General features: G+C 40.3%; 1 protein-coding gene across 1 annotated transcript; it reads right to left on the bottom strand.

Annotated features, from left to right (window-relative positions):
- Nucleotides 1-3,424: 3,424 nt before the first annotated feature.
- alox5ap (arachidonate 5-lipoxygenase activating protein) lies at nucleotides 3,425-20,693 on the bottom strand. The gene is made up of 6 exons (XM_003219166.4): nucleotides 20,603-20,693; nucleotides 19,443-19,769; nucleotides 14,934-15,033; nucleotides 13,097-13,167; nucleotides 8,324-8,405; nucleotides 3,425-5,593 (listed from the first exon to the last, which is right to left on the bottom strand). The coding sequence occupies exons 2-6, from the start codon at nucleotides 19,510-19,512 to the stop codon at nucleotides 5,431-5,433; spliced, it is 486 nt and encodes a 161-aa protein (XP_003219214.1). The 5' UTR covers nucleotides 19,513-19,769; nucleotides 20,603-20,693; the 3' UTR covers nucleotides 3,425-5,430.
- Nucleotides 20,694-21,188: the final 495 nt, after the last annotated feature.

Below are 21,188 nucleotides of genomic sequence, written 5' to 3'. Positions count from 1 at the left end.
GGGGATATGTTCCAAGATTCTCCATGAATACCTCAAACTGTGGATAATAGTGAACTCTACATTTTGATGATACTTGAGCCAGAAGTATATCACAGAATCACACTGGAGGATCTAGAGAGGTCCATAAAACCTTCAGGGCCATATTTTGGAGTGTAAGTGGAACTGTGGCTATCAAATCCATACACAATCCATACTTTTTTGCAATACTAACAGTACCCGGCCACGCGTTGCTATGGCCTAGTCTGATTAATTAGGGGGAAAGGGATAGTGAAAGAGCAGGTTTCCAATATTTGTGATTTCACTATGCTTGTGGGTAGGCAATGTTTGTGCTTGTTTTATTGTCTGTGCAGATATAGAGATTGTTTGGTTTGGCGACTCTGGAGCACACAGCATATTATTTTCCATGTGATAAGCAATCCGCGTCTTGATGTAAACCCCAGAATTCTAAAGATTGCCTCTGAGTGTAAATATAGATAGATAGATAGATAGATGGATATAGATTTATTTCCTTCTGTGCCCTCCCCTGGGCAGAATGAAAGGGGTGTGGCTTCTTTGTTGGCCACGCCCCCTTGTTATTTTTCTGCTTAGAGAGGCCATAGGCCCCTCCCAGGGAGCGACCTCAGTGGCCCCTCCTCCCTATTTTTGCTGTTGTAGTTCTTGTTAGTGGATGGGTGGGGTCCAGAAGATGGTGCTGTGAAACAAAGCATGGTTTTACCTGTCTCAGAGGTGACAGGTATGTTACAGTAGGTATGTGAATATCTTAAAACACACGCCAGTTCAAATGCTATGTTGTGTCCAAATTACGAAGTAATCAGTGAAGTAGTTTGGGAGATATAATGTCTTTCACAAACTGACATTACATTTTTATTTTTATAGATGTTGTGTCCCCATACATTTCGCTATTACAATTTATGTATGTGTTTGCATCTCTTATAAAAGCTTGGTTTAATCTATGGTTTGCTAGTAAAACTGAATTATGGTGTTGTGTAATAATGCATGTCTAACAAGTGTGTCACCAACATAAAATGGTTGTAAAGCTCTGTGCTACAAGAATATTATCAGCAGAAAGCTCGCAAGGATTCTCAGATATCTTTGAGGATGCCTGTTACAGTGTGTTCAGCTACAAGAAATGGGTTGGAAATGCCCTTGTTTATCCTTCTGCTCTCTGGTGACATAGAAAAGAACATTTTTGAGAAGGGAATGCAAGTTACAAGTTAGGTTTTTTTCAGGAGATGTAGCCACAGAGATGTAACATGGTATATGGTTGTTGTGTCTTTGATATAGAATTGGTTCCAGTTTGTTATAGACTTATCTTTCTTACGGTACAATTCTGTCTGTGTTACTCAGACATAAGCAAACATTTGTATGCTGTTATTTGTCCTCATATGACTTTCTTCTACCAAAGCAGATTTAACTGACATGCAATGAACAAAATGCAACTAACAACATGGTTGGTTGGCATCTAATTTTTCTATGTACAAATGCTACCCACATACGTACAAAAAGCAAGAAATATATGTTTGGCTCTCTGGCTCCCATGGGCTAAGCACCAAGGCTGAAATCAGGTTTTGATTATTAAGATGAAGGTGCATGGAGCTTCTTCAAAAGGTCAGGTTCCAGCTTGATATCTGCCTTTGAGGTCATTATGAAAACTCTTTTGTGGTGGTAAGCTTGGGAGGATAGATTTGGGGACACAGTTTGAGTCTGAAAGAAATCTATTTAATGAATCCTAAATGACACCTTCTTGCAGCATATTATTGTTCTTTGACAGTCTTCTCTGTCTCTGAAACCTGGTCCAGGGCTGACACTATCCACCGATATGTAAGAGGGAATGGGTTGCTTTCCTGCAACGGGGCCAGACTGTGGCTGAGATAATGAGGTTGTAAGGAGCAGAGAAGCAGCAGGCGAATAACCTAAAGAGATGCGTGCTTTTTGAGTGGCTTGGCAAATTCAGATGGAAACAGGACTTCCATTAATCATTTAAGGTTTCGGTAGCACATTTCTAATACCAAAGGACATCTCTGGTTTAAAGAACCCTCCTTCATTCCTTTGAAAGCATTAAAGGGTGGATTTTCTTTTCTTATTTCAAAACATTTCATCTCTTCCAGAATACATCACAGAACAGATACTGTGGCTCCATGGTTTCAGTTCGATTGGACAGCCTTGCTGCTGTGGCTAGAAAAGACAATCTGGGTTGAATTACAGATGATCAATGTTTATACATCCTGTTCTGCTAGGGAGGCAAAAGGTTGTAAAGAGGTGATTAAATACTACCCAACCAATCCGTAAGAATGCATGCCTGTGCATGTGTATATGTGTGTGTAGGGTGGGGGCTCTTGCAGTTGGTCTTTCAGTACACTAGATGGGAAATAAAATGTCACCAGCGACTAGCTACTTGAAAAGGTTAGCTGCTGACATACACTGAGTGATAGAAAAGGCAATCAGAGAATGCTTTATAAGAAATAATGGATCTCAGTCCAAAGGCATATAGGACACTGAAAGGATATTGGAAGGGCAGTGCTTATTTTCTTTTCTAAACATTGCTGCATGCGTCTTCTTTTTCAAAGGCAATACAGGTTGAATATCCCTTATCCAAAATGTTTGGGACCAGAATTTCAGGTTCTTTTTGGATTTTGGAATGTTTGCAGAGAGTATTTGAGGATCGGGACATCTGTAGGGACACGAAGGTGCGTGTTTATAAAGCTATTGTCCTCCAAACCCTGCTATATGCCTGTGAAACGTGGACCATCTGCAGACATCACACTCAACTCCTGGAACATTTCCATGAGCGTTGCCTCCAAAAAAATTTGCAAATCTATTGGGAAGACAGGTGGACAAATGTCAGTGTGCTGGAAGAAGCAAAAACCACCAGCATTGAAGCCATGCTCCTACGCCATCAACTCCGCTGGATTGGGACCCAAGCCTAAACACAAAATCCATTGATGATACACACACACACAAGTCTGATGGCGCTCCATGCAGTCATGCCGGCCACATGACCTTGGAGGTGTCTATGGACAACGCTGGCTCTTCAGCTTAGAAATGGAGATGAGCACCAACCCCCAGAGTCAGACATGACTGGACTTAACGTCAGGAGAAACCTTTACCTTTACCTTTTACATAAGTTTGAATATAATTTTTGGAACAGTTTAAAATAATTATGTGTATGAAACAAAGTTTGTGTACATTGAACCATCAGAAAGCAAAAGTGTTGCTATCTCGGCCACTTATATATTTTGTAGTTCTTTATAATGTTGTGGTAATCTTTGAGCGGTTAGACTCAATTTAACCCTCTCTGGGGGAGAGTCCACCAAAAAGCAGCAGAGTAGCAAAAGCAAAAGCTTTCAAATGCAACAGTTACTTACACAGGGCGAGCAAAGAGAAGCCTTTCAACTTAGGATGGCAATGAAGTGCAGAGTCTCAGTAAAAGTTCAAAAAGCATTTATTCAGGTAAAAAGAACTCCATTGTAGATAGAAAGGCTTGGGAGCTGTGTAGTCTACTCTAGACTGGTTTCTAAGGAAAAATAAGAAAGGAAAAATAACAAACATTTAAATAGTTACATCTTGCCAGGAGAGACAGCAAGATGCTGTTTGTTAGCTAGAAGAACAAAGGGAGAAGAGAGAAGCAAAATGGTTCCAACCTCATGGTCCAGTTTATTGGGGCCATAAAAGACATTCTGACCAATGAGAAGTTAGTGTCCCTAAAGATTCAGATTTCTACTAACTGCAAAGTAAGGGATGTGATGTAAACAGGATAGAGTGAAACACAGTAAAGCCTATCCAGGCATGCTTTGGAAACAGGGAAAGGATTCTCTCAATCTAACTCTGTCATCTATCTGACTACATTTAGACTTGAGTAGTCCAGGGTGATTCCCAACAGATAAGAGAATGCTCAATCTGTATTTGAGAAAATGTTAAGTCTTTAGAAAATAAGGAAGCAAAAGCTATATGTATCCTATGAGGTTCTGCAGAGTAGATATCAATAAGAGGACTGGGTAGCCATTTTTACCATTTTCATAGAAAAATACCCCTTGTCTAAATGAAACATTCTTATCTTGAACTACGGGAACAGTCCAAATGATGTACAACCAGTTCTGAAGCAGAAGTGCTTTTTCCAGCCTTGAATCCATCACAAAAAGAACCACAGAATTTCCAGGAAGCCGCAGAGTGATTCCTGGAATTTTTGACATGTGGACAGCTGGATCTGGCTGAATTCAAAGCAGTCTGCTGTTTATCTGGACCCCCTGGCAGCGTCTTTCTGGAAATGTTGCTTCTGGCGATGTCACAACAGGATGTCCAACAGGTGCCCAACTCTACTTCTGCCCCATGTGACCTCACCAGAAGCAACATCGCCAGAAATTTTCTGCCAGGGAGTTGCTTTTGACTGGAAAATAGCAGCAGCACCCCTCAGGAAAACAGGGCCCAGCCAAAGCAAAGCAAAATGGCTTTGGGATGCTTCTTTAACAGTATATGTGGACCTCCCACAGCATCTCCAGAGCAAGCTGTGCTCCGTCTTATTTCACCTGATGCACACGCAGTCATAGAGTTGGAAGGGACCATTCAGTTCTTTCATGATGCACTCCACAATTGCCCTTGTCAATAAGAATCCATTATTTCACATACTTAAACAAAATTGGAAATGTGTGAACAGTTGGCTACTATGTGATTAAATACATATTAATAGAATGTAGTCTGTATTTGCAATAACAAATCACCCAAATTTCTAAGATGTACCACTTAACACATTCATACATTTTCCCCATGTCTGAAGAACAATTTAGCATCAACATGCTGCATATATTAATTCTAACAACATTAGCTATAATAGACACCATGATCGCAGTCTATGTTTCAAGTTGCAAGTTTCTGTAAAATCTATCACCAAGGAAATAATTTCATCATTGTAAATTATTTTATTTAAAATGCCAACATAATCTGAAACAAACCAGAAAGAAAATGATATACAATATCCTTTACTTTTATGTCTACTAAACGAATGCAATAGTAATAGTAACTGACAAGTATATTCCTCTATAGCAACCCGAATGGGAGCTGACTGTCCTAGAAATTAAAAAAGCACAAAGACGGCAAAATCAGGCACTTAGTCTCTGTAATTAAAAAAAATCCCTTGCACTTAAGAATCCAATGACCAAATGCATTTATAGAAGGGAACCCAATAATTTACAGGAACATATTACCCTTCTGCGCAAAGACATGTCAACTGCACACAATAAATCATCTTCTTGTAGGAAGGAGGGGAAGGCTGTGTTAAATCAAAACTACAAAGTCCCTGGGAGCGTTCGATTTATGGCCATCTAAAAGGGGCTTTGTAGGTTCATTTCAAACATCTGCTTCTGGGTATTGATTGGCGAAGGCTGCTGACCTCTTCCATTCTCTCTCACCTCCTTCCTCCTTCCTCTCTCCAGAGAGTCAAGGAATAAGCAGCAGCGGGGAGATGGTATTGGAGACAGTTTTTATATACATTTGAAAGTCGCTTCCCAAAAAGACAACCAAGTAATAGTTGAGGACTCCAGCGACTGACATAAGAAAAAGGAATAATATAAGGCGTTTGCCCAGCATGTAACCAGGAATGCTAAAAGGGGAGAAAGGAAAAGACAACACATGAGAATATATTGATTCACTTAGAAGAAAATAAAAGAGCTCCATTTCTCTGTCATCAAGGTCAAGCTAAGCCTAAATAGTGCTCAGATGTGCAAATTAATGGGGTGAAATTTGGCACTGATCTGTATTGCTGCGGCACATTTAATTTCATATGAGCCACACATGGTAAATCACTGGGAAAATAGCTCATGGTGCAAAATACATGCATCTTAATAATAAAGAGTGCTCTGTTTAAGAAACATATATATCTTCTTCTGATTATAATGATACCCACTGATTATATATGAAACCAACCTGAATAGCTTCGCATTTTAGATACAGTAGAGTCTCACTTATCCAACATTCGCTTATCCAACGTTCTGGATTATCCAACGCATTTTTGTAGTCAATGTTTCCAATATATCTTGATATTTTGGTGCTAAATTCGTAAATACAGTAATTACTACATAGTATTACTGCGTATTGAACTACTTTTTCTGTCAAATTTGTTGTATAACATGATGTTTTGGTGCTTAATTTGTAAAATCATAACCTAATTTGATGTTTAATAGGCTTTTCCCTAATGCCTCCTTATTATCCAACATATTCGCTTATCCAACATTCTGCTGGCCCGTTTATGTTGGATAAGTGAGATGCTACTGTACATTTAAAACAAATGGTATGTATAAACCAAGCAGCATATATCAATGACAGTGAACACGCTGAATGCCAATATAAAGTCTCCCCGTAATAGATGAGTAGAAGATTAGAGAAATATTTTCTCTTATTGTCTGAGAGTCAGAGATTATAGTTGTTGTTATCATGTGCCTTCATGGAGGATCTTCTTATAGCAACACCAGAGGCAATCCAAGTGGTCAGCTATTGGTCAAAGGACATTTAGTATAATGCCAAGTTTTTTAAACTTTATTTGTGTACCCTTGGTTCGCTTCTGACACGAGAAATAAATAACTTGTTTCTCACCTATGGTGACCCTATTGTTGGGTTTTCTTGGCAAGATTTCCTCAAAGGGGCTGTGCCACTACCTTCCCTTGAGGTTGAGAGCGTGTGACCAAGTTCACCAAGGAAGAGCCTATGGTTGAGCAGGAATCTGAATCCAGTTCTAGTGTAACACTCAAACCACTACATTACGATGATTCCGCAATCAACTATATATGTCTATCGAGAAATGTATCCTTGATTGAATTAAATAGGATTCATCTAAGTCAAACAATTTCAGCCCCTCTGTACTGTTAGGTCTGAAAACTCCCAGCTAGTGAGCTACAATTCCCAACAACTATGCTGGTTAGGAAAACCTGTATTAGAAAGATGAGTTTCTCAATTTCTGGTTGGAATCTAATGTTTATTGTTATATTTCACATCAACACAAAGATGGTAATGATAACTGTGGGATTCAAGCTCTGAGAAATGTTATCTCAGGAGGAAGGGCTAATCTGGAGGTGTGTTGTCTAGTTGTGTGTAGCTTGCAATCTTTGTGATCCACTGGTGGGTATTAGTAGAAAAAAGGAAGACAAGTTTGATGTTTGAGAGCCACAGCCACTTCTGATGTATTTTTCCTCGACTAGCAGGATCTGGATTGCAAAACAAAAGCACATCTCTTAATAGACACGATACATCTGACCTGTGTTAAATTATGCTGAATTTGCATCATTTAACACAGGGAAGGGGAAGGAAACTTTAAGAGAGTGTTCAACAAAGTGTGTCCCTCCAGATGTTGCATGACTGCAACTCCCATCAGCCCTAGAAAGAATAACAAAATTATGAGGAATGCTCATAGTTGCACCCCAGCCACACCCAGAAAGCCAGATTTTGCTTATTTCTTCTTTAATACTTTAAATCAGTGGTTCCCAACCTTTTTTTTGACCACGGATCACTTGACCAGGGGCCACTTTGACCAGGGACCACTTGACCAGGAACCACCCTCCAACATTATATCAAAAGGGTTATGAATCAGTTTTTGGTCAATTTTAGATTCTATTTGGTTATTTGGGGTGCTGATTCAGAAAATTGCATTGGATAGACTACATCAGCTCTAGTTTCTGATACAGAACATATGGCATCCAGTAGTTGCCATCTGCTTTCCCAAAGAAAACCATATTTAATAATTTAGAGCTGATGTAGTCTATCCAATGCAATTTTCTGAATCAGCACCCCAAATAACCCCAGGAACAGGCCAAAAAACGAAGACAACAAGGCACCCTTGTTTCCAGGAGCCACATGGAACGGCTCTGCTCGGGAGGAGGGAGGAGGAAGAGAAGTAGCAGTCAGGAGGCTTGTTGTTAGTCTGTTAGACTACCTCTTGTAGATAGTCTGCCTCTCCCCTCCTGACATCCTCGTTGTCTCGGCTTTATAAGAGGGTTTCATGAGACCAGTCGCTCTCATTGCAACAGTGTACTAACAGTGAGGCTGTGGACCATATTTTAGTTCTTGGGGACCACGGGTGGTTCATGGACCAAAAGATGGGAACCACTGCTTTAAATATAAGTCTTTGTGCTTCCGTAATCTCAAAAAGAGTTCCCTATCCAGTTTTTCAAAGTCCACAGGGGTCTGACATTCCCAAATAGCATTTTTTACATATTGTGAGAACAAAGGAAATATCAAAATTAACCCAACAATTGGAGTGGAAGGGCTTTCTATTATATGTAGTAGAAACAGTGTGAGTCCATATATGACAGGTCTGGAGAAGATGAAACAGAAGAATTACCTCTGAGTTCTTTCGCCCATGTAGCCAACAAAGTACTTCTGTCTCACATACAAGTACATCAGTCCAGAAAATGCTGCAGGAGCTAAAGAGGAAGAAAACAGAAGGCATTCTGAACACTGTTACAACACACCATTCATTTTTTTTAAAAAAATAAACACATATAGAATGTAATAGAAAAAATAAAAAACAGCAACACATGACTTTAAAACAACTTTCTGCCATGGTTTTAGGGCATTATCACACCATGCTGTTCTACTGACATAGCGATATATTAGTCTCCCTTTTGTTTCAGCCTTTTTGCAGTGTGTCATTCCTCTCCAGGCATTTCTGCGTTGCAGGGTTATTGAAAATGTGTTTTTTTCCCATACTGGAAATTATTTTAATTACCAATTTTCCCCACAACAATTCAGCAAAGTTTTTGAGTGTGGATATAACACTTTCTTATGTGAATGATCCATTAATGGGTGTAGTGTGAGTGTGGCCCTTCTTCAAGGATTCCCATAGAAATCTCTGGGAGAGAAGCCCAGATATTTATAATGCTCAGGCAGGGAAAATGTCTTTCCAGCATGTTAACCCCCTTTTAACTCCTATTTCTGATACCTGTTTTACTTTTTTGTTTTTATCATAATGTTCCAGCACATCCTACTTTTATACTGTTTTGCTGTTGTAGTCCTATCGGCTACATAAAAAAAAGGAATAGACAAACTAATCAGAAACAGTGGTGGACTGGATCTAAAAATATTGGTTGCCAGGAGACAAAGGGGGCCCGACCACCTACAACTAAGGGTATCATTTAATTCCGCAAAAATAATTTTGTTATTATTATGAAAATAGTAATGCAACATAAATTTTAGTTGTATTCAGTAATAATATTGGAACTTCCAAGCTATTAAAAGACCATTAACATTTTATGTTTAAGGGGACCCATTTGCCATCAGGTAATTTGATAGCCTGACCATTCATCCACTGACCACAAAGCAAGGGCAACACACAGGAGCCTGTAATGACATCATTAATGTGGACAACCCCCGGCCCCACCTGCAAATGATGCTCGTAAAGAGCAAATGCAACAAGGGTGCAACAGAAAGCATCAACAATCAATTACTCTCATGAGACTGGCTGCTGTGGATGTCAAATAGGGTAACACATAAATAAGTGGTGTAATTGCACGATGCCTTTTTGCATTAAGTCTTTGGACCTCATCAGATGCAGGATCTTATCTATTTCTACACACCTTAAAAACAGTTTAAAGATGTAGTCCCACAGAGTTCATCATGTGGCCGTGGTAGGGCAATGGGTTAAACCCTTGTGCTGCTGAACTGCTGACCTGAAGGTTGACAGTCCAAATCAGCGGGACAGGGTGAGCCCCAACTGTTAGCCCTAGCTCCTGCCAACCTAGCAGTTTGAAAGCATGATAATGTGAGTAGATCAATAGATACCACTTCGGTGTGAAAAGGCAAAAAGACACTCTAAGCAGTCGTGTCGACCACACAACCAGGAGGTGTCTACGGACAATGCAAGCTCCTCGTCTTGGAAATGGAGAAGAACACCTTCCTCAGAGCCGGAAATGAAAGGAGAAGCCTTTGCATTTTCTGTGTATTTGTTTCTCATTGTATTTCATTGTAATAACGCATTGAATGTTTGCCTGTGTTTGTTTATATGCTGTAATCCGCTCTGAATCCCCTAGGGAAGAAGGGCAGAATATAAATAAAGTGTTGCTGTTGTTATTGTTATTATTATTGTTGTTATTATTATTATTATTATTATTATTATTATTATTATTATTATCACCATCATATGATGCAAAACTACTTACAGCCATTCCCCAAAGGACTCTGTCTTAAAAATGTGTTTAAAATGTGTAGAAACTGAGGTTTTGGAGTCAGGGAGTCATAGTCTGCAGAACTCCTGATTTGCCCAGAAACGGGTAAAGGCACTTAGTTCCACATGAGAAGTGAACTGTCAGATTCCCCCATGTCAGATCATTTTAGAGGACATTAAAGAGTGGACGTAGATCTAGGCCCCTTCTACACCGCTGTATAAAATCCAGATTATCTGCTTTGAAGTGGACTGTATAGCAGTGTAGACTCAAATAATCGAGTTCAAAGCAATAATGTGGATTATATGGCAATGTAGAAGGGCTCCCAGATTTTGGACTTCTGCAATTCTGAAGTTTTCCTTTTTGAAAAAAGAAGAATATGGAATGGGTGAGGACTACACTTTTCCCTGTGATAGATCATAGCACAGAAGATTACAGAAGAAATGTACAAAATTACACCACATGTGATGGAGTGAATATATTGTCCATTTTCCTTATAAACAAAACAGAACAAAACACTATGGTCAGAAGACGATTCCCCTCATTTCCCCCCCTTGTAGGATGAGGTCTTTTGCCTGCTGGCAGAAAGAAACAAAAGAAGGGGCCAATGAGGTTTTTAAGCAGAGACTGTGGCCCCTTCTACACTGCCAAATAATCCAAATTATCAAAGCAGATAATTCATATTATCTGCTTTGAACTAGATAATATGAGTTTACACTGCCATATAATCCAGTCCAAAGCACATAATCTGCATTTTATATGGCAGTGTAGAAGGGGCCTGGATGGCCATCTGTTGAGGGTGCTTTGGTTGTATTTTCCTGTATGTCAGGGGTTAGACTGGATGATCCTTGTCTCTTTCAATTCTTTCAATGAGCCTATGTGGATGGGAGTTCCAGTCTGGGATCTGCTCCTGAACAAATGTGACTGATGGTGGTGGTACCAAGCCCCCCCCCCCCCAAAAAAAAAAAAAAGATCTTGAAATTCAGGCAGATTTATATAAGAAGATAATCGGAAAATAACTACACCAAGTCTCTGGGCACATATCCTTTTGGCAAATGTGAATCTCCATAAATATGTGGAGACCACCTTTTGAAAACCACTAGTCAAGAAAAGCATGACCTTGTTAGATGTCAAGTCTTTGAACGAGTGATATTTACAAGCATTAATGTAATGGCACACAGGTAACTCTGCTGTTAAACTGAAGAACCATGTCTTTGAACTGTCAAGGACAAAGACATGCCACTACAAAAAAAAATATTTGGTTAGCAGAGAACAGTTGTTTCTTTGCAGTTGTAACTGCACAAAAGATATACACACCCTTGAAACCTCTTAGTTTAAAATATGCACTCCAAGATAAAAAAAAACAAAGTCTTATTTGAAAAATAACAAATCTTGTTTACTCATAAACATCTTTTATTAATTCACCATACAGGCCCATTTCTTATTGAAGTTCAGTTACAGATAGGATGTAACTTCTCTCTGTGTTGAGTACACAGGGTATCATTCATAAACAATAGTCCATAGTGTTGTTGTATGTTTTCTGGGCTGTATGGCCATTTTCTAGAAGTATTATCTCCTAATGTTTCGCCCACATCTATGGCAGGCATCCTCAGAGGTTGTGATGCCTGCCATAGATGTGGCCGAAAAGTCAGGAGAGAATACTTCTAGAACATGGCCATACAGCCCGGAAAACATACAACAACCCTGTGATCCCGGCCATGAAAGCCTTCGACAACACAATAGTCCATAGTCTTTAAGTATATTTGTACTCTCTGAAGTCCATAAGCATACTTCTATACTGAAGTCCAAACAGCAACATACATGCACCCACCTCTACCGAGGTCTGATGCAAAAGTGAATACAAAATGTAGTCCTAAATCTGAACATGCCTCGTACAATCACATGTCTACAACCCCTTCCGCACCAAAAAGGTAAGTCAAATTGGCAAATCAACATACACATAGAATACAGGTTAGCAAATATATATATATTAACAAGTAAATATTGTAGGCTTGGGAGGTTGCCATTTCCAACAAAGATTTTTTTTAGGTATTCTGGTCCCAAGTTGTGTATTAAAAACAGAATTCTGAAAACTACAAAACTACAGTTCACAGGCTTCACAGATTATGATACAGATCCACAGGGACTAAATTTACAGGATATTTTGTGTACATCTAAGCATATACTTGTATGTCTTGCCTAATTTGTAAAGAGTATAAAAACTTCAGCATGAGGCATTTTTCCTTCTTGCAAATGTCTGATTCAAGCCTGCATTTAATGGTAAACCAAGGCCCAGTTCAAAAAGCAGTCAACTGAAATCCGAAACTCAAATCGCAGGCTGGGAGCAGAGGGCTGTTCCAGCCATCAGGCTTTGGGTGTGAAGTGGTTTCCTGTGTGGCTAGAATAATACAAATCTTGGCAAGAAGTTATTCAAATGATAGGTTCCACTGCCGTGCTGCTGGATTTTCTTAAAAACATATAAGCGAAAGGTAAACTGGGGTTGAGTGGTGGATCTTTGGGTGATTTCCTTGAGATCGACATGGATTTTTGTGGCTACTTCTCAACATCAGCAGCAATGATATGAGTTGGAAAGCATGACTTTTGTACAAAAGGGACTGTGAGGTCAGTTCATTTCTAGTGCTGGGAAAATGTGTTTTGAGTTCTTCAATTGATAGGAATGTCTTTTGCATCTGACTCCGATTGCCGGATTTGGGGTTCTGTAGTAAAATACTAAGTAGATCTTACTTACTGAGGAGCTTGAAGTGTTCTCATCCCTGCCACTTAGCTGTTAAGAGTGTAATTTAATTCCTTCCTTTCTCAGCACCTTCCAGATGTGTTTGAGTCACACAGCAACTCCCATTCTCCCAAACCAGCATACGTGTTTGCTGCGAACTTCAACAAGATTAACACAAAGACCAGGAGAACAGATTTGGAAAGTGATCTGAGTACATTACCTTGGCTGCACAGCAAGCCAGCACACCAGAGTAAGGCAAGAAAAGTAGGATATGCATCTTTACAGTTTTGGCTAGGGGAAAAAAAGGAATAGCGTCATACTGAGATCAAGAAATATATATACACACAGCTTAAAATTAAAAAATGATGGACAGGTTGCATATGAATAAGTGGGCATCTTAATGCAGAAATAAGGTACGACAGGGATCTCAACAGCATGCTGGGCATAAAAATCAATCCCTCCTTACATCTCATTACAACTGTTAATCCCCTTATCTACAATTTCTCAGCACATGTATTAATTATGTAGGGCTTAATCTGAGTTAGGTCTCTAGACTCAGTCCTGGAATATATGATCTGTACATTAATTAATGTTTTTACCTATCTTGTAAGTGGATAAAAAAATGAAAAGTTTCTTCAAGGCAGCTAGCATTTTTTTCATAACACTACAATTGAACATGAAACCATAGTTGTAACATTAAGGAGGAGGTATTCTAGCTTCTTCTTCCTCTTTCTGGAAACAAGCAACCTCAAACCATGGATTATAAAATTGCCTTGCTGCAACAAATTTAAGAATGTTTAGAGGTTTGACCACAATTTCACTGACCGCTGAATGTGTTCCCAAGCCTACTTGGAACTATGATGGCCACAAAACACACACTGCCAATGCAAAGTGCTGCAAAGGCTATACAGTGCATTAAATATTGTTGTATGAAATTCCATGTTAAGCCCTTTAATGCGCTGCAGGAGATCCAAATATATTTGAGATCCCAGGACAAAATTGGCACCGCAAAATGCAGCATGCATTGTAGACTCCTGTTCTTGTTGAATCCCTGATCGCCAGGAAATTGACAACATGTTGGACCAATTTTTCCCTTGCAGGACATATGTGTTGGGTGGGCTTGAAGGTAAAAAGATGAGTCTTATCCTAACGTCTGTAGTGAAGTTGTGCAACATATAAACTGATACCTTTAAAAATGTCCACTTCCACTTCTACTCATGCAGGGGACTCAGAGCAGATTACAGGTCCATATATATATATAGCAAGGAGCCCCCAATGGCACAGTGTGTTAAAACACTGAGCAGCTGAACTTGCATACCAAAAGGTCGCAGGTTCGAATCCAGGGGGCAGAGTGAGTGTCCACTGTTAGCTCCAGTTTCTGCCAACCTAGCAGTTCGAAAACATGCAAATGTGAGTAGATCAATAGGTACCGCTCTGGCAGGAAAGTAATGGCGCTCCATGCAGTCATGCTGGCCACATGACCTTGGAGGTGTCTATGGACAACGGCAGCTTTTTGGCTTAGAAATGGAGATGAGCACCAACCCCCAGAGTCAAACACGACTGGACTTAACATCAGGGAAAACCTTTACCTTCTACTATATATATAGCAAACATTCAATGCCATTATACAATTGACAGAGCCAGACAATACATAACAGAGGCAGGCTTCCTTCTTTCATTTCCGGCATCTGGAGGCTGTGCTCAACTCGGCCATGGATGTTCCACAGATATATAAACCCCATTTGCCTAGTTTCCAACAAACCACACAACCTCTGAGGATGCCTGCCATAGAAGTGGGTGAAACGTCAGGAGAGAATGCTTCTGGAATATGGCCATACAGCCCAGAAAACTCTCAGCAACCCAATGTACACAAAGTTATTAAACATATTGTGTATAAAATTACTTTGTAAGGTATATATGAAAACATATGCAAATCTTATGATTTATGTATATGCAAATGCAGGTACTCCAAAATCCCCCCCCCCCCCCAAATCTGAAATCTAAAATGCTCCTTGTCCCAAGGATACTCAACCTGTAGAAAATACAGGAATACTCACTTGGCATTAAAGATACGCTCAAAGGCGGCTGAGGACACTCGCTGGGCAGTTTTGCCTGTTCTGTTCTTGTTTTCCTCTTCAACTTTGTGTGCAAAAAAGACTGTTAAAGAAAAAAAACAACCCTTAGATTTTCATGTTATTTTAAAATTGATACCCTGCGTTTTCTTTCTTTGGAAAATCCATAGTTACTAATAAACATAAGCAAAAAACTGACATACTAAATAGCAACACAAATCTTTCCGTAAGCTGACAAACTGAAATTAGTGTATTAGAACCGTTGAATAATAAATGACAATATTTCAATAACATAATAACAGTTAACTGCCTCACATGCTGTCACTAATAACTCTAAGTGATGAAGAAATATTTCATTTGAATAAATTTCAAAACTAATTGAATTAGGCAGGGAGTGGTTATATACAAGAAATATAAAATGTGATAAACTAAAAATCAAACCTATGTCTCAAAACAGCTGAACTAGGATATAATTTAATTACTCTTATATTATGGGCTTCAATATGTGTTCATCCACCCCTATAATCAATGTTGAGATTCCATTTCAGAGCTTGGAATTGTTTCCCCTTTTTTTGGACTCTTAACTCCCTGAATTTCCCATTAGCTGGACGATTTTGAAAGTTGTAATCTTTTACATTTAGCTTTTCCAGGTTCTGCTTTATTGTGTGTTCAGTAGCCTACCTCTCAGTAGCCTACACCTTCTATCAGTTCTGACCTATGGAAACAGATACAGATGCTTTAGCAGGAGATCTTATCTTCCAATGGCTTTGCCACCTCTCCCAGTTTTGTGTAATCTGCAAACTTGATAAGAATTTCTCTGGGATTTCTGGGAGTTGTGGGCCAAAATACCTGGGGACCCACAGGTTGAGAACCACTGGTTTATGGCCAATTTGGTCTCAGGGAAATAAACCTAATAGTTTTTTATCGTTTCAGAAGCAACTTGAGAACACACTTCAAGTCGCTTCTGGTGTGAGAGCATTGGCCATCTACAGAGACGTTGCCCAGGGGATGCCCGGATGTGTTAGCTGGGAAGCTTCTCTTATGTCACCGCAAGCTAGAGCTGACATACGGGAGCTCACCTCATATCACGGATTTGAACCGGCAACCTTCAGGTTAGCAGTTCAGCCGGCACAAGGGTTTAACGCATTGCGCCACTGCGGCTCCTAACCTAATAGTGCAGTGGGCAGATTTCTCAATTTCTAGCTCATGTGGATCACACATTGCATGCATTGTTGTATTATGTGCACCTGTTGAGGTTTAGGAAATATCTGGTCCTCCAAATATTTTGCATTCAGAAGCCCCAGCCACTACATCCAACAAATGATTCTGAGAGCTGTCTTCTGACACATCTAGAAGGCTAAAGCTTCCCTGTGATGTGAAAAACAACCTTTAAAAAAATGAAAACCATACACAGTGATTTTCTGACAGTTCCTAATAAAACCCTGACATTTCTTGGGAACTTATGAAGAGGAAGTCACTGAGTGTGGACAGCAAGCACGGTTCTGTTTCCTACAGTATATTAGTCCTGAAATTGGCACACTGTAGATAGAAAATAATATAATATCCAGCCTATGAGAATCTGGCCTGATTGGAGATCCTAGATCATATCAGATGGAGAACTATCTTATAGGAAACATCTATACCATTCAAGAGCCAAAGGTGGGTTTATATTCTGGGATAGGAATATTGGGGGTAGTAGCAAGGGTACAGGCAGCAGCAATTTGTCTTCTAGAAAAATCGCTGACGAAATCCCTGCTAAGACACTGTGACTCAATGTCATCATAATTTTTAATTAAAATATTTATATTTAACTTGGAAAAAATAAGGCTGAGAGCAGACACTAGAACAATGTTTAAATATTTGAAAGGATGTCACCTTGAGGAGGGGAAAGCTTGTTTCCTGCTGCTCTGGAGACTAGGAGCAATGGATTCAAATGACAGGAAAAGTGATTCGACCTCAGCATTAGGAGGAACGTGTGTGTGTGTGTGTGTGTGTGTGTGGAGGGGGGTTGCTTTGATTGTGTATTCCTGCATGGCAGGGGGTTGGACTGGATGGCACTTGTAGTCTCTTTATGATCCTATGATTGTGTATATCCTGCCCTATATCCAAGGGTCTCAATATAGCATACAATTTAGAAAAGTATAGAACAATAAGAGTAATGAAAGCATATTAAATCATTAACCAAGACCATCTATCTATTTATCTATCTAGATACCCACATTACACATACAGCCTCTCACTTCTAAAAATAGCTATAGCTCACACTACGCAGGAAACACCAATGGCCCTCCCTCCAATGACATTGCTGGTTATAGTGAGCACCACATCCCAGTGCTCCTTTCTCTCTCTATTGGTGTGAAATTTTCATGACCTTGCCCAGTGCATCTCCTTTAACCCTTTCCTACCATTTCCTATGGCACACAGCAAACAGAGGAATTTTACCCAGCCAATGATGGATCTGGACCAAACTTGGCACACATATCCAGCATGGCCAACTGTGAATGCTGGCAGGGGTTTGGGGGTGATCGCCCTGGGAATCTGGGAGTTGTAGTTTACCCTTATCCAGAGAGCACCAAACCCAACCGACAACGGATCTGGACCAAACTTGGCAAACAGAACTCTGGTGACCTAACATACTGGAGTGGTTTGGGAGGGAATGACCCACCTGCGTGGGACTTGTAGTTCACCCTGCATCCAGAGATATTACCACTACCACCCCAAAAAATGCCTTTTCCAAATCACTTCCCAAAACAAACAATGCCCCACGGGGTCCCCAAGCTAGTTTAAAATAATTTTAAAACATTACATATGCACAAATTTGGATGAAATCAATTAGGCTCCAAGATCTATAGTAAAAAGTTTTGACTTTGTGTCAGAATGACACCAATATTGGTCCTGTAAGGGGAAATATTCTGAACCCAGTGTGCTGTAGCAAAGAAAGCTCTCTCCCATGTTCTTCCCCAGTATATTGCTCACACCTATGAAACTATGAAAAGTCCTTGGCTAAAGCATCCCTGAAAGGTGGCAATTCAATTTCTCTTTTAAAATCTCCAAGGAAAGAGTCTACCACGTTTGAAAGAAGTCCTCTGAGTTACCCGGCGCATGCCATAGGCAAAAGAGTATTGTACATTAACATTTTATTTATAAACTCGCTCCTTAAATTCATAATTCAGTTTATTCTGTAACCATAGCATTAGTTTGGTCAATCAAAATAAAAGTCGTATCTAGATTTAGTCCCTTGCATATCCAGATAGGGCTGGAAATACGTGGTCTGAAACCAGATGACTTGCTGGCAGTCAGTGTTGGAATTCAACCCCACACTGCCCAAGTTTGTAGTCCTCAATGAGGAATAGTTAACTTAGAATAGGCTGAGGGTGTCCCTTCCCCCATCTCCTGAATGACAGCTGGAATGTATCTATTTCTTCTCTCCTTTCTATTACTGCTCTCAATCTGATTGGTTATTTAGACTGGATACTTAGCAGATGCATGTCTTTTGTCTTTGACTTCTACCTTTACATCTTGGCGTGTGCTGTATGTATTGAGATCTCTCTCTGCTTGTGTGTCAAGAGAGATGTGTACTTAGAGATTTTTCCCTCTCTTTTGAACCCTAGAAGACCCAGTTATTTACTATTAAGAAATGCAGGGGGGGGGGGGTTGGTAAATAAATCTTTTGTAATTTTAAAAATTAAAATCTGGATCGTTGCCCCCTAAGCTCTAAATTCTTTACAGCCACATGGCATTTCACGCTCTGCTTGCTGTGAGCTGAATGCTCAATTATAAGTATCCTGCTTTTGTGTTTTTTAGATGCTCTGCTATATTTTAGAGTAGTTTTCCACTAACACAGAAGAAAATCCTAACAATCAGTTCAGGCAATAAAAGCCTTAAATGTTTGATCCAGTCTAAGGTAGCTTCCTATGACGACCTTCTGATGGTCGACTTTACTGATGCCCTGCCTGCTGACTGCTCCCCTAAAAGTTGTTTGCTATCTCAAACACTGTTGTAGGTAATGTCCGAATGCATCAGATGACATGGTGGTAAAATTACCTATTTGAAAACCTAAGTATTTGTGCTGGATTAGCTCTTATAGATCATTCAGTTAAATTCAAGTTACTGGAACAACCATTTCTCTCACTCCTCTCACTGTGATTCTCTTGCAATAAATTGGAGCAGTTTTTAAATAACTAGCAATATTAGCCTGTTTCAGCATAAAACAGGAACCAATTGGCCCCCTTTCTGTTTTATATTAATTTAAGCTTAAAAACCATTAGTCAAGACTGAAATGTTTGGAGACTGACACTAAAAGCACTGGATTCAACACTGACATATCAAGTCGTAGAGAAAAGATTAGGAGAGAAATTCTGAAATGAGATGTTGTTCACAAACTCATGATTAAAAAATAAATGCATGAAAGAAGGGTGATTTGTCTTCCCTTCTTCGATGCAGAATGAAAACGCATTTCCCTCTTGCTTCCCTAAGTTTCAAATACACACTTACCATTTTGGATGACACTTAAAAGTGTGACAATGACCAGAAGCACAATGTGCGCCACAATTTCTTGGTCCATGCTGGCGACAGGACTGTCAAGATGTTCTGCTCAACTTTTTTTAGTTATTCAGCCAGACAAACCGCAAAGAGAGGAAGCGATCGTTTCCCTTTAGATTGCATCATGGAACATTTCTGATGGACTCACAGTTAAGCTGAAGCATGACGGGACATCAATATAATCATATGTGTTGGTTTTATATCAGCTGCAGACCACACCTTTTTATCTTTCTTGGCGCATGGATGTAGTTTTTCACAATCTAAAAAGCTTTCCGCAATCTAAAAGCAGAGATAGCAAGTTGATTATGATAAGCTTGAACCAACCCAAGATTGTCTTGTTGCTTGAAATGAAAAGTGGGATTGTGTCTTCTTTTTTCTCAGAAACAAAAACTGAGGGGACTCACTGCTGGTAACACCATTAAGAGTTTCCAACCTATGGCAAACCGAAGGGAGACCTTTCATTGGTATTTTCCTGACAAGCTTTGTTCAGAAGATGTTCCTCTGAGGATGATAGGGTGGGACTTAGACAAAATTGTTGGAGTAATTTTCAAAAAGGAAAAAGCATTTCTAAAGTAAAGCAGCAGCAGCAACAACAGCAATAACAGTTTAGCAGATCAGAAGCTTCTTGCGCATAGTAGTAGAGCAAATGAATTTCAGCAATTGAGGAGCAGAGTCAAGCTTTAAAAGTTGTTAAAAGACTTAATTAAAAGAACTACATTTGTTTATCTTGGAGCCCCCCATGGGGCAATGAGTTAAACCGCTGAGCTGCTGAACTTGCTGACAAAAAGGTTGGCAGTTGTAATCTGGGGAATAGGATGAGCTCACGCAGTTAGCCCCAGCTTCTGCCAGTCTAGCAGTTCAAAAACATGCAAATGTGAGTAGATCAAAAGCTACCGCATTGGCAGGAAGGTAACGCCACTCCATGCAGTCTTGCCAACCACATGACCTTGGAGGTGTCTACGGACAATGCTGGCTCTTTGGCTTAGAAATGGAGATGAGCACCAACACCCAGAGTCAGACATGACTGGACTTTTTAATGCCTGCTATATTTCTGCCCTGGAGCTGCCCCAGATCAAGCATGTTATCTGCTGAATCTGGAGCCACTGTCTCACCTCATCTCAGGGCAGGAGATCCTTGTCATGTTGCCACCATCACCCCTTGCTGGCCACAGAGCTTCCTGTGAACATCTAGCTGTCACCTGTTGCATCTGAGGATGTCAGAATGGGGAAGCCATGTGATCAGCTGGGCACGGGGGGGGGGGGGAGGGGGCAGGGCGGTTACAGCCACTTTCTTCTTGCTGGTCACACGGGCACCCCATTTCGATATCAGCTTTTTTTTTCGTGTCAGGAACAACCGGAGTTGCTTCTGGAGTGAGAGAATTGGCCGTCTGCAAGGACATTGCCCAGGGGACGCCCGGATGTTTTGATGTTTTTACCATCCTTGTGGGAGGCTTCTCTCATGTCCCCGCATGGAGTTGGAGCTGATAGAGGGAGCTCATCCACACTCTCCCCAGGTGGGATTCGAACCTGGCAGCTTTCAGGTCAGCAACCCAACCTTCAAGTCACTTAGTCCACTACGCCATCTGGGGGCTCCTGACATCAGCTGATGTGACTGCTATGGCCAAGTGCTCACAGGGAGCTCCATTACCAGCAAGGTGTGATAGTGGTGATACAGGGTAAAGGTGGTGTCATTCATCTG

Source organism: Anolis carolinensis, chromosome 3, assembly GCF_035594765.1.
Source record: "Anolis carolinensis isolate JA03-04 chromosome 3, rAnoCar3.1.pri, whole genome shotgun sequence".
Classification (NCBI taxonomy): domain Eukaryota; kingdom Metazoa; phylum Chordata; class Lepidosauria; order Squamata; family Dactyloidae; genus Anolis; species Anolis carolinensis.
This window is presented reverse-complemented; position numbering and strand designations above follow the sequence as displayed.

What these genes read in the sequence shown, in the direction of transcription:
- alox5ap (XM_003219166.4), bottom strand. Translation starts at nt 19,512, where the DNA reads ATGGACCAAGAAATTGTGGCGCACATTGTGCTTCTGGTCATTGTCACA. An exon ending in GAGCGTATCTTTAATGCCAA is followed by an intron (nt 13,168 to 14,933) that starts GTGAGTATTCCT and finishes TTTTTCCCCTAG; the next exon opens with CCAAAACTGTAAAGATGCAT. An exon ending in ATGGGCGAAAGAACTCAGAG is followed by an intron (nt 5,594 to 8,323) that starts GTAATTCTTCTG and finishes CTCCCCTTTTAG; the next exon opens with CATTCCTGGTTACATGCTGG.